The sequence below is a fragment of the Melospiza melodia genome, chromosome 1 (assembly GCF_035770615.1).
Source record: "Melospiza melodia melodia isolate bMelMel2 chromosome 1, bMelMel2.pri, whole genome shotgun sequence".
Classification (NCBI taxonomy): Eukaryota; Metazoa; Chordata; class Aves; order Passeriformes; family Passerellidae; genus Melospiza; species Melospiza melodia.
Window position 1 is genome coordinate 171615711 of NC_086194.1, and position 13851 is coordinate 171629561.

Genomic DNA, 13851 nt, shown 5'->3' on the forward strand with positions numbered 1-13851 from the left:
AAGAGCAGATAACAGGGATTAAAGGAACAACAAAAGGATGTTTTCCCTTTCATGTGTGTTTAGGTTATAAAACGATGGAGTGCTTCTCGTGGTGACAGTGATAAAACAAACCTCAGTGTGAGTCTGGCTTTCATTTGCACTGCAGAGCATCCTGGACCTATCTCAACCCCTTCCATGAGATTGTCTTGGTTTGAAAAGATAGGTGTCTGCTAAGGAAGGCAAGAGCCTCCCTTGAAATGGAAAATGCAAACCTCCTCCCTCCAAATCATTATAATTTTGAAATTAAGGGGCTCTCAGGCAAAGATATGGGAGTAGGAAATAACAGTTCTTTACTAGGAAAATTAAAAATACAAATGCAACAGTACAAAAAAAGAAAACAAACCACTGACAGCGTCAGAACAGGAGCTGACACCCTGTGGGTCAGGATGGTGGCACAGTCCCATTCCATGGTGGCTCAGCCCTCCTGCAGTGCCAGCTGTGGTTCTGCTGGAGCAGGGATCCTGGAGAAGGGTGGAGTTTTCCTCTGAAGGTCCAGGGTGGTGTAGATGGGCCTGGTCTTCCTTTGGGAATCCAGTGGAGAAGAAAGCTGCTCCTCTGGGAATGCAGTGGGTCAAGGATATTCCAAACCTCAGATTATATCCAGGTAGGAATGTTTGGCTCCTCCCCCTGGACTGCGCCAATAGGATGATGGAATTTTATCAGCCATGCAGTGACACTCACTGGCCCATTATCAGCAGAGATCTCCTGGAGGGAGGATTGGTTGTGGAAAAGATAAAGAAAACTGTCCAGTTAACAGAAGATAACTGCTCCATCTCTAACAGATGGGAATAGAATCCACACCCCCAGCTAAATCTTTCAACCTAAGATGGACATGAATCCGAACATTCCTTAACCAGCAGAAAGCTTTGTGGCTTTACATGAGCAAGGTCATGACAGAATCCTGGAGTACCCCGGAACCCTTCCTCATCCCAGAGCAGAAGGGATATTTCCTGGGTCTGCTCCATCTGCCTGCATTGCTGTTCTCTCTGATTTCCCTTTTAAATAAACAACCACAAAGTCAAGCGCCCAAGTCTCTCTCCAAGGCCTGGCATTTTCCCAACCTCTCCTGGCAGCACGTCCCATTGTCCTCAGTCCTTTCCAGGATACAGTGCTGTCCTGCTCTTGCTGTTCCTCTCTCCTCCCTCAGCTCCAAGGTCAGAAAAGTGCAGATGAAGCTGGAATTAAATGTCTGCACAGGACAGGCATCATGTGGATTCCTAGGAATGGTGCTGGCCATTTTTAGGGATCAGGTTTTTAGGGATTTTATTGTAAATTGCCATCCACCAGTACTCCAGCGCACTTACCATGTCACACTAAACACAAGCTCCTTTCACATGCACTCCTAAATTGTCAGATTTTAAGGAAACACCAAGAGAAGAATGGGATGAAGGAACAGATTTTCAGTCTCTTTAGGAAAAAGGCTGGAAAATTCAACCATCACATTTTATTTATTGTTGAGAATTTCTCCAGCTTTGAGGGCAGAACCCCTTTTTTGAGGGGTTTTCAGCCATGACACAAAGGTTTATACAAGCACATGTGTTCCTCTTTTTAGGTATCCTGACAGATGGAAACTTAGGATAAATGTTAGTATTATGTACACTTGATAAAGAAAAATGTCCTTTGCTCACTGTCCCGGAGAAGTAACTGGCAGAGCTGGAAACATAATCAGTGACTCAGAATCATAAAGGTCGAAAAAGACCTTTAAATCATCAAGTCCAACCACTAAACTGTGTCCCAAAGTGCCACAACTAAAAATTCCTCCCAGGATGTGACTCCACCACTTCCCTGGGCACCTGTTCCAATATTCAATATCCCAGCTCTCTTGACCACCCTTTCAGTGAAGAAATTTTTCCTAATATCCAGCCTAAATGTCCCCTGGCACAACTTGAGCACATTCCTCTTGTCCAATCCTTTTGGGAAGAGAGACTTGAGTTGTAGGGAATTTTAAATGGCGACAGGTTTGGGGATGAATTCTGCTTTTCCATCAACCTGTGGTTGAGGAGTCCTAATCCACATCCCACTGGGACTGGGGTGTTCCCACTCCCATCAGCTTCCTAATGAGTGGGGCTGGTATGTCAGAGAATTATGGGAAGCAGGATAATTCCTGCAATGCCAGTCAGGTCTGAATCTTGCTCATATTCCAGGCATTCCCAGGGATGTGGCACTGGCCACAGTTATCGTTTCACTGCTGTTATTTTGCTGGAAATCAAAGCAAATTCCTAATGGTGAACTAAGTTGAGCCTCAGAGTACAATAATAAAGAATTTCCCTCCTTTGAGGAATGAACATGAATTTTTCCATGCTTTCTTTTCCAGTTTATTACATAAAATTTATTCCATGTGACATGGAGAATCTTTTGTCTGTACCTCAACTCTAAAATGCCCCCAGTGGAAGCACCCTCAATTATTCCTGATTAAAATCACATTTTCCAGCAGGATCCACGTTCAAAGCACACAGGACCACACATCCTGGTGGTGCTCAAGCCTTGGCCACCTCTTCCCTGCAGCATAAAAACATGGTCACACTCAAAATGGCTTTGAGTGTGACCACATGTGCTCCTCCTAAAAAGGAGCATGTGCTTGTAGAAACCTTTGTGTGATGGCTGAAAACCCCTCTAAAAGGGGTTCTAAAAACCATATTTTACCCTCAAAACTGGAGAAATTCTCAACAATTAATAAAACGTGATGGTTGAATTTTCCACCCTTTTTCCTAAAGAGATAGAAAATCTGTTCTTTCATCCCATTCTTCTCTTGGTGTTTCCTTAAAATCTGACAATTTAAGAGCTGAAGGAGGGACATTTAGATGGGATATTGGGGAAAAGTTCATCCCTGAGGCCCTGCAGGTTGCCCAGAGGAGCTTTGGATGTTTCATCTCTGGAAGTGTCCAAGGTCAGGTTGGGCAGGGCTTGGAGTAACCTGGGATAGTAGAAGGTGTCCCTGCCCATTGCAGAGGGTGGAATGAGGCAATATTTAAGATCCCTTCCCACCCAAACCATTCAGGGATTCTGTGATTTGTGGCTGTATGGACTGCTCAGGGGTGTAGACATTATTTCCCAAAGTTAATTTTTCCATACTAGGGAATTAAGATTGGAGTAGGAGGACATCCAGCAAGATCTGATGACAGCCAAGCTGAAAACTCAGGTTTTTAATGCACTGATGGATCTCTGTATGACCTTACCATGATCCTGGCAGGACCCTTCCCACTCTGGATATTCTGTGGTCAATTTTTTCTCCCTTGCAGTCTTCAACTTCAGGTGAAGCAAGGAAGGTGGAGGTGATTCTTTTCCTAACTCAGAAGGAAATGTTGGGGTTGTAGGCAGGAATTTTTTGCTCATGTTTTGCTGGAATTTGGGACAGATGTTCTCTGACCACCTGAAGAGACGGAAGAATCTAAAAATAGCACCTCAGGAACAGCTGGTTTGCTGTGCTCACCCTCCTCCCAAACCTGTAGAAGTTTCACACTGTTGCCCTTCCATTTAATCCCAGACCAAACTGGAAGCTGGTGCAGCCCCTGAGATGAAAACTGAATGAGCTCTGTGTGTGTGGAATATTTATCCCCCTGACAGCTTATTTGCAACCAGGAAGCATCAAAGGAACCAAAGACCTGGAGACAAGCACAGCAGGATTTGCATCAAAATACCCAGCCACCCCCACCAGGCATCCTGATGGAAATTTAAAGCTCTTTTGGCATCTGGGGTGCCCCAAACCCTCATTTTTAAGGCTGCAATAAGCAGTGAGTGGCTTCCACGTGGATTATAAATCTCACTTTCTATAAGGGAGGTTTTGGATGTATATTGGACTGTTAGCTTGGGACTGACTCAGACAGCAGTGTTCTTCCTTCCTAGTCACTCCCATCACTTTGACTCCTTCTTTACCTCCCCAATTGCTACCAGAAAAAAAAAGAAAAAACCCCATTGTTGGAAAACCGTGCTGCAAGTTTGTTTCTCCCTTTCAAAGCCTGACCTTTGCCTGGCAGACTGCAGGCTCCACCACACAATTTCTTCCCCTTTTTCCTCCTAAATACACAGAGTTACCCAGCTTTGAATTCTTGTAGCTGAGAGTTCTTCACATTAAAGCAGGGTAGTGGTTATTTTCAAGCTGCTTTGTACTACACAGGAAATATTTTTCCTGTGCAGATCTGTGTTCTCAGGGTTTAACATCTCCAACGCTGCTGCTCCCTGGTAGTTAATTGCTAAAGAAATTCCTGAGTTTGGGCTGGCCATTGAGAGGGGTCTGTGGTTTTGTAGGCTTTTAAAAAAGCCAAGGTTTTGCTTCTCCTGTGCTTTGATAGCACTGGAAGTGGTGCTCCTGCTTCCCCCTCAGCAGGAATCCTTTTGATCCAGCTCCATTAGAGAAGATGGAATCACATCCATATTCCTCTTTTCCTGCCAGCATCTGGCTTGGCATTCATTTTAAACAGCAGCTCTTTGCTTGTGCCGAGGTCAGCGCTGGACAGAGCTCTGCAGATTCCTTGGATTTTCTCCTCCATGTTGAAGAGCTCCCTGCCACATTCACCTCCCTGCAGCTGGAATGGCTTTGGCTCCTGTCCTGCAGCTCACATGCAGAATCTGGACTCAGTTTGTAATTCATAGAATCACAGAGTGGTTTGGATTGGAAAGAACGTTAAAGATCATCTCATCCCATGGGCAGGGACGCCTTCCACTATCCCAGGGTGTTCCAAACCCCATCCAACCTGGCCTTGGACACTTCCAGGGATCAGGCAGCCACAGCTTCTCTGGGAAAAAGCACAGCTCTCAAATCCCAAATCTCTGTTGATCCTGAAAAGCACCAGCTCCAAATCCTATTTTAAAAAGATATAAAGTTTTTCTGCCTAACTTTTCCTTATTTCCTTCAGGACAGTGCTTATGTCTTGATTCCTCACTTTCTTTTCTCACAATGAGATTTTTCTGAGCTTTCCTTTTTGAGCATCTGGAGATTTGCCCATTCCAGCAGCACTGGCTTTGTCAACCTAATGGAGTGTTGGGAAAAGAGGACCATGGAGTCACAGCAAAAGGGCAAAGGGTTTGAAGATAACAGAGGGAGGGTTTAGATTAAATATTGGGAAGAATTTTTTCCCTGTGAGGGTGGTGAGGCCCTGGCACAGGTTGCCCAGAGAAGCTGTGGCTGCCCCATCTCTGGAATAGTCAAAGACCAGGTTGGACAGGGCTTGGAGCAACCTGGGATGCTGAGAGGTGTCCCTGCCCATGACAGGGGGTGGGATAAAATGACCTTAATGTCCCTTCCAACCCAATTCATTCCCTGATTCTATAATTCTATGATTTTTTGAATATTGATGGATATTGCAGCTCATCCCCAGGCAGGGCTGCGTCTCCCTGGTGTGCTCTGCTACAGGAATTAGAACATTGGGAATCTGCTGGCTGTGTGTCCCTCTGCAAGGGAAGCTCCACTTTTGGGATGGGTGTCTTTGTGTCACATCTTTCATCCTCCCTGCACTGCTTAAAGGCAAATTTTAACAGACCAATTAGTGAAGCTTTTGTAGGGAGGAGCTCTGCATAAAGTCTGATAATTACTGCAATAAATTCTGCTATGAACATGACGTCAAATCTTAATTCAGTCAGCCATAAACCATCTGCCAGGCCCCAGGTATCAAAATACACCATCAATCAGAAGTTCACCTCCTCCTGCAGATCATCCAGCACCTTTTGTCCCAACAATTAGGGGACAAAATTTGTCCCAGAGAAATCTGTTCCCTGTATCCTCTGCTCCAACACCAGGCAGTGCCACGAGCTCATTGAAACTCCTGTGTTTTTATACTCTGAAGTATTAATGATTCTTTATAGAGTCCAAATAAACGACTCTATGAACAATTTTGCTTTGGGTGCTCTTGATTCCCTCCTGGATCCCCACTTACCCCCATGAGACAGCTCTGAGTGTTTTCAGCATTTTAGGGAATTTAGTCCTCCAGGTGGGCTCTTCACAGACCATAAGCATTGTCCCAAAAAAGGTTCGGATTGGACCAACTGGATTAACAGCAAGGATGCTCTGGAAAACAGCCTGTTCCTCATGCTGCTGGGACCACAGGTGTTCTGTGCAGCCTTCAGGCTTTTCTGGAGTCAATAAAAGACTTCCTTGATCCAGAGCCTGTTCACCTTCAGCTGTTAGGCCTCGCTAGAATTTGTCTCACAGCCACCCCTTCAGGATGGATGAACTTCAGGGAATACAGAAGCAGAAGACAAATTTTTATAGCCCAGCAAATGTTGGGTATTTCAGGTTTCCTAACTGATCTCCAAGTTAAAGCCACAAATTGTTTTTACTTTCTTTTTTCCTATTTAATTTAATGAAATTCTGAACAAAGCCAGCCACTTCCTTTTATTTTGCTTTTCTCCTAAATGAAAAGGGGAAAAAAAAAGAAAAAGCATAATCTTTGTAGTTCAGTAGCCTTCCTTCAGAGAAGGAAAGGAAAATTTATCATTCTCTAAAGAAGCAAGACAGCTTTCCCATTTTCTAATCACTTTTCATCGACATTGATCCGAAGATGGATTAGACAAGTGTGAGCCACATTTATCCTTCAAATTCCCTGCTCTACACTCTGAATAACTTCATCCTGGTCCTGCAGTCATCAGTGTCGTGGGGAGAGACCATTTGGGTCATGAAATACCCTTTTAGCACACCAGAGGCAAGGAAGACAGCATGGGAGGGAGTTCCAGGGGAGTTATCACTGAGGGCTCAGTGGAAGGCTCTAAGCTGCTCCTCAGGTTATTCAGGGTAACCATAAAAACTGGCTGTTAAAAATTAAAAATTAACAAAAAAAAAAAAAAAATCAAAGAAAAACCCCACAAAACAAACACAGGGAGATGCAGCTTGAGCAGCCTGAGCAGTTCATGGGGTTTGGCTGAAGTGGGAGATCCAAGCTGTGGTCAGAGCAGACTCTTGGGCTGTATTTATGCACTGCAGGGATATAAATACTCGGACTGTATTTATGCACTGAAGGGATGCTGCTCCTAAGGAAAAGAGTTGGGATACAGGAGCTCAGGATGAAGCCAGCCTGGACTCCTGGAGGCAGCACAGGAAAGTGTGGAGGGTGAGGGAGGGGATTCTGCCCCTCAATCCTGCTCTGGTCAGACCCCACCTGGAACCTTTGTCCAGTTCTGGGATCCCAGCACAGGGAGAATGTGGAACTCCAAGATGATCAGAGGGATGGAGCAGCTCTGCTGTGAGGAAAGGCTGAGAAAATTGGGATTGTCCAGCCAGGGGGAGAGAAGGCTCCAGGGAAACCTCAGAGCTCCCTTCCAGTGCCTGAAGACGCTGCAAGAGAGGGGAAGAGGGATTTAGGAAAAGGGATGGAGTGACAAGACAAGAGGGAATGGCTTCAAATTGACAAAGGTCAGGGTTAGATGGGATATTGGGAAGAATTCTTTCCTGTGAGAGTGCTGAGGCCCTGGCACAGGTTGCTGTGGCTGCCCCATCCCTGGAAGTGTCCAATTCCAGGTTGGACAGAGCTTGGAGCAACCTGGGATAGTGGAAGGTGTTCCAGCCCAGGGCAGGGGCTGGAATGAGATGGTTTTAAAGGTCCCTTCCCACCTAAACCGTTTTGTGATTTTGGGATGATTCCTTGAAGACCCAGGGTAAGGACTCACCACCATCACCTTTCCACACCTTCACAAGTCCAGCACGGGTGACTCTGCCAGGACCAGCTCCAGCAGAAGGATGTGTGGATTATCTCAATGCACTTGTCCTGTTTTTGTCAGAGATTTGGGGGTTTTGTTGGCACTGCACCCTAAACACCTTTTATCCCAAATACCCTCCCTCCACCTTAAAAATTTGCAGCTAAAATGAAAGTCAGGGCTGAATGAAGGAGACTCTCAGTGCCAGCAGGATGATGAACACCTCCAGTCTGGAGCTGGTTTTACTCCAGCTCTGAGTGTGGGTACTCCCTCCTTTCACTCCTCTTTTTTTCCCTCCACAACCCTGGCACCAGGCAGGGACTGATAAACATTTCCCTCCTTCCCAGGAGCTCCTGGGCTGTGTCAGGCCAGAGTGATGCCTCTGTCCCTGGCTCCGGGTGCTCTCAGCCCCTGTCTGGGGCCAGCCCTGGCTGTCTCAGAGGCACGGAGCCAGCTCCAGTGCCTTTTCCAGCCAGATTACACATCCCTCTCTCCAGGATTTCTCTTTCTTTTCTGTGCACAGCTCAGTTTCCCCTCCTGTCTGCAAGGATTGCAAAGACCCCGCAGTGAAGCTGGAGGGAAACGCCAGGGTTGGAGCATGAGCCCAGTGCCTATTTCCCTGTGCTGCTCAACTGGCCAAGACCCCTAAAAACTTTTTTTCCATATGGAGGGAAAGAAAAGGGGAGCTGTTCCCAGGAGGCTGCTACCAATTCCCAGGGTGTCCTGTGCCAAGAGGAGATTTTCTTTTGTCTCCCAGCATCCTTCCCAGAGCTCTGCCAGGCTGATTAACTTGCTCAGAAATCCCAGTGGGCACTGAGTCCTCCTGCAGCCAGCACCTCCCTCACAGCCCCACCAGAGAAGCCAGATCCTTCCCTGAGAAATGCAGAACTAAAAGCAAGTCTCCCTTCTTCATTTCTTCATTTTCCAGAGCTCTTTTTCATCTTCCAACTGTGAATAAACACCTCTGGAGTCACTAAGCCCACCACAGTCATGGGTGGATGTCACACTCATAAGGAGGATGGAAATCACCATGTGGGGTCAGACCCAAGGGCAGTTTCTGCCTCCTCTCCATGGCAGAGTGAAAAGGAGCTTGGAATAATAAAAGGGCCAGGCTATGGTGATGCATCTTCAAAAAGATCCCCAAAACTGCAGGAATTTGTTCCCAGAGACCCCTTGATGCAGAGTGGTGCTGCTTCACTGGAGAGCACCGAATGGATGCTGGTTTTGTGAGTGTTTCCATGTGCTTTTCATGAGTTTGGAAGTTTTCAGGATGGACAGAGAGCTGTGGAAAGGTCGCCTGGAGGTTGGCTGGGCACTGTGGGCAGGCCCAGCTCCCAGGGCTCACTCCTTGGTGCTCTGGAGTTCCTTTGTTGGAAGGGATGATCCCAACTCCCACCATCAGTGGTCCATTCCTATCATCCACAAGATGCTTCACAAACCTCTTTTACATCCAGCCATAATCTCTTTTAAGGCCTGAAGGTGGGAGTTTACAATCTTTCCTCCCACAGGACATCTCTATAACTTTATCCATGGCTGGAAACTGGCCACATTTATAATTTTCTCTTTATCCTTCTCTCAGGAAGCCCACAGAGTGCCCAGAATATTCAAGATGCAGGTGCAGAATGGAGCTGTTCACTGCCAGAATAATATTTCCTGTTTCTTATTTTTTTTTTCTCTTCTCAGCATCTCACAACATTTAATATCTGGGGTTTGAATGATTATTGTCACCTTTAGGTGGTGTTCCCCAGTGACAGGGCTGATCAGAGACCGCTGCTGTAGGTGTGAGCTCATAATTTTTGTATTTTGTCAGGTTTTTAGGATTTTTTTCCTTCAATTTCTGTTCCCTCCCTGTGTTTGCAGCTCCTCTTGCTCACTGGCCCATGGCAGGGAGGGCTCTGAGGTTTGCTGATCACGTTCAGGGTGCACGATCAGATCTGGGAGCATCCTCCCAGCATGAAGGAGAGGCTGAAGGTCGGGAGTGTGGCAGATGGAGAGAGACTGCTAAAACAGGCATTGGCTGCAGACAGAACCTGGTGCTGAAGGTGGCCATAAATAATGCCATCAAAAAAGAGCTCTTGTTTAAGGGGAAAAAACAAATTATTTATGAACTTCATGCATAAGATCACTTGTGCTGCTCTCTAATACAGCTGTGGACACCAGCAGCTTTGAAAACTTGTGGCATCACAGCAGTAGTAGGAGAAAAAAAATGGTTTTCATTGGAAAAAATTATGTCTTGACCAAGGTTGTTTTTCTTCACCTTTTGGGAAACTTAATTTCAATCCAATTTTTGCTCCATTTGTGCTTTTTTCTCTGTGTTTCTTTCTGCTGTATTTTTTCAGGCAGACTGATGGTCTCCAAAAAACACTGTAGGTGGAAATTTCCCTTCAGGAAACTTCCAGCTTGTCTCATCAAGGCACACACAAGAGTTAAATAGGTTCCAATTTTAGTTGCAGTGGTTCTAAAATAAATTCCAAAAAAGATAATGGAATAAATAACGAATTTTAACACTTTTTCTGTGGCATTAGTATTAATCATTGTCGTGTTATATCATGGAATAAAGTAAGAATAACACCAGCAGCATAAGGAAAACTCTGTATTTTAGAGTTATATAGAGTTATTGTACAGTTAATAAAAACCTCAGCTGCAGATTTCAAGAAATTAAAAATTTAGTGTTTTACATTCTTTTGAGTAATACTTTTACACAACCTCATTAAAAAAAAAAAAGCAACAAAGCCAAATAGCTATTGTTCTTTAAAAAGTACTTTACTTATTTTTCTCCCTTTGAATGAAAATAATTTCAGAATGCTTTCACTTCATGTGGAGATGTTTACCTGGTTTGTGCATTCCCCATCTTCTGATCACCAAAAACTCTCACCCAGAGCCTTCCTCCTGGGAGTAGTGAGGTGCAGGACCAACTTCAAGCACATCTCATTTTTACATTAAAGTTTGGACGAGCAGAATTTCCTGGCTTGGGTGATCCAAGGAAAGCTGCCCCTGCAGGGATAATTCCACAGCAGCTTTACTGTCAGCACTGCAGTGTGGAGCTGGGACAAACAACAGCCTGGCAAAAACATCTCAGGGAAGGACAAACTGAGGAGCTGAGGCTGCTGGATGAGCCTGCAGCAGATGGGAATGGAAGTTTCCTATGGAGCTCTCAGCAGCATCCTGGAGTGACCCCACAGCTTTTTGTGGCTTCATCTCCCCTCAGTCAATGCATTTTGGTGACATCCTCGAGCTGTGACGCGTCCTGGTGGCACATCTGGCTCCTCACCTTCTCTGCAGGGTTTTCCCTCCTTGTCATCCTCCATGAGCTGCTTTCCTCCCACCCTCCCCACTTCTCCTTTGGCAGGTGGCTCAAAAGGGCTCTCGTGTCCAGGGAAGCCTTTGCTTTCCCAGTGCTGGAGTGTTTTTGTGCAGATAATTAAGTGTGAAAAGCATCACTGGTGTTTGGAGGGGAGAAGTTGAGTGGAACAACTCAGTTAAAACCTTTCATTTCTCTGCCCACTGAGGTGCACACCCATTTTCCATCCCCTCGGCCCTCCCCAGAGCCTTGTCTTGGTGCATGTCAGAAAAAAACATGGAAAGATTTTCTGGATCAATATCCATGGTGGGGTGCTGGGGGGATACTGAGGGTCAATAACACCTCCAGGGCTTGGTGTGGAGTTGGTGGAAATGTTTTCAGCCTCCAAGCTGAGCTCCAGCTCCTCAAGGAGCACAGATTTGGTTCCCTGGTGGAGCAGTGAGCAGGTTTTGCTGCAATTAAAGAGTCTACAAATAGCTGTGCATCCAATGCAATGGGTGTTCAGGAATCCATTGTAATCTGGATTTCACACATGGGTTGGGTTGGGTTGGAAGAGACCTTAAAGATCTTATAGTTCTTGATATTTTTTTATAGTTTTTTAAGATCTTAATAGTTCTTCAAGATCTTATAGGATCTTAAATCCTGTAGTTCCACCTATAGTTCCACCCCCTGCCATGGGCAGGGACACCTTCCACCATCCCAGGTTGATCCAAGCCCCTTCCAACCTGGCCTTGGACACTTCCAGGGATGGATCAGCCACAGCTTCTCTGGGAATTCCATTCCAGGGCCTCAGCACCCTCACAGGGAAGAATTTCTTCCCAATGTTCCATCTAAATCTTCCCTCCTACATCTTAAAGCCATCACCCATTGTCTTGTCACTACATCTGTGGAAGTAGAAAAAGATCTGATGTTCTCAAAACCACACTGTTTTTTCAGTAGCAAAAACCTCAGCTGAAGGCTGAAATATCCAGTCATTAAGTGATGGAAGTAGCAGTGGAAAGAAAAACAACATTTTCTTTCTGAAAATCGACAGTTTGTACACTAAGTGTCATTTTCATTGATGCTCGGCTTTATTTTGGATGAGAAGCTGCATGGCAAAAATGATTTGTCGATAGAAGAGGAGGTAAAAAGAGGAGGTATTTCTTGCATTTTGCACTAACTTTTATTTCTTTCTCTTTCTCCTTTCTTACATTTCCCTCCTCCTGCAGCAAGAAAAACAGCAGACACCAAACAAGAGACCCTGGGAAGGCATCAGGAAAGTCCAGTCCCCGCCAGCATGGGTTAAAAAGGACATCGAACCTGTGGCACAGTCTCCCCTAGAACTAAAAACTGTAGAGTGGGAGAAAACAGGGGCCACCATCCCCTTGGTGGGACAAGACATTATTGACCTTCAGACAGAGGTCTGAGCAGCAAGGGAAGAAAAAGGACTTTTTTTTTTTCCGGAAAACAAAACAAAACAAACAAAACAAAACCACATTTTAAAGAAATGATTAAATTAAATCGGAACCGAGGGAGAGAAGTGTTTGGTTTCTTTTGAAACCTTTGGTAAGATGGAGTAACTTTTGTATTGTTCTCAGCAGAGAGGGGGGAATATTACTTTATAGAGTATAGTAGCTGTAGGTTCAGGACAACACGAGCTTTCCCAGGCAGGACTGGAGGATTGAGCCTGGAAGAGAGCGAGGAGGAAGAGGAGGAGAAGGAGGGTGGGGAGGGGCTGCAGGGGACAAACTCTGCTAAGATGTTCTCGGGTCGCTGCAGCACACCAGGAGCCCTCCTGCTCTGCCACAGGGAGGTGTGGAAGGATGCCCAGCAGCCACCAGAAGATCAGGGTTGTTTGGGGACATCAGGAGGGGACACCTGCGGGAACCATGCTGGGATGTGGCCTGGCTGGGGCAGACCCATCCTGGAGGGACATCCCTGGCTCTCCCTCCTCTCCCTCGCCAGCTCATCCAAGAAGGAAGGAGATGGGACACGCCAAGAAGTGGCCACAAGGACATTGCCACTGCTGGGTGCCACGCCACGACCTGGCATTGGCGCACGGTCACAGCGGGTCCCCGCGGAGGGGAACGTGGTGGCGTCACCCACGGCTGGAAAGGTGGAAAAAGGAGAGGTGGAGATTCCTCCTCTCATCCCTCCCCGGCGGAGGAAAGGACCAGCTCCAAATCTCCAAATCCTGCTCGCCCCATCTCCAGGGAGAGGGTGGAAGGTGGTAGACAACAAGACCAACAAGAAGAATGTAGGTCATGTCATTGACTGTTAAATAGATAAACTCAGCACGGGCCTTGCAAAGGTCCTCTTGGCCTCATCCTTTTTTTTTTTTCCTTTTTTTTTTTTTTTTTTGTTCTGTTATTTGTCCTTGCTTTCGGACTCAAATTTATCCCAAGCTGCCCCTCCCTGGAAGGCAGAGAGAGAAAAAAGGAAAGACAGATCTGCCGCTGTACCTGGAGATATTGGTAAACAGAGACGTTGCCTTAGGACATTGAGACAAACTGACAACACGAATAACGTCCACTTGGAAACAAACAGACAAAAAAAACAAACAAAATAATCTATTTTTTTCCTTCTTCTTTTCTTTTCTTCAATAAAAAGAGAACTTGAAACCCGAGACCTTTCCTTTCTTTGGCTCTCGTCATTTCGAATGCCTTTCTGTGCCGTAGGACTGCTCAGGCATGGGGTGAGGATGCCACCTGCTGAAGGTGGAAGGCAAGTTGCTCTGTGGAAATTTTGGGATGGTGGGAATACACAGCCCCTTCACTGCTGGCTTGCAATGTTTTGTTTTGCTTTACTCGGTTTGGGTTTTGGTTATTTTCCCCTCACTGGCTCTTCTCCACCCTCCCCGCTGCCCAGAGCCAGCAGAAGGTTTGTGGTCCTGCAGGAAGGAAGAGCTG

General features: G+C 46.0%; 1 protein-coding gene across 15 annotated transcripts in view; it reads left to right on the forward strand.

The window, feature by feature from the left end:
- The window catches only part of ADGRB1 (adhesion G protein-coupled receptor B1), a 291999-nt gene extending 278431 nt beyond the window's left edge, over nt 1-13568 (forward strand). For all 15 annotated transcript variants that reach the window (XM_063174933.1, XM_063174955.1, XM_063174924.1 and 12 more), the window contains one exon: nt 12172-13568. In XM_063174933.1, the coding sequence (XP_063031003.1) occupies nt 12172-12369 (198 nt within the window). In that variant the 3' untranslated portion in view covers nt 12370-13568. The remainder of the gene's footprint in view (nt 1-12171) is intronic.
- Nucleotides 13569-13851: the final 283 nt, after the last annotated feature.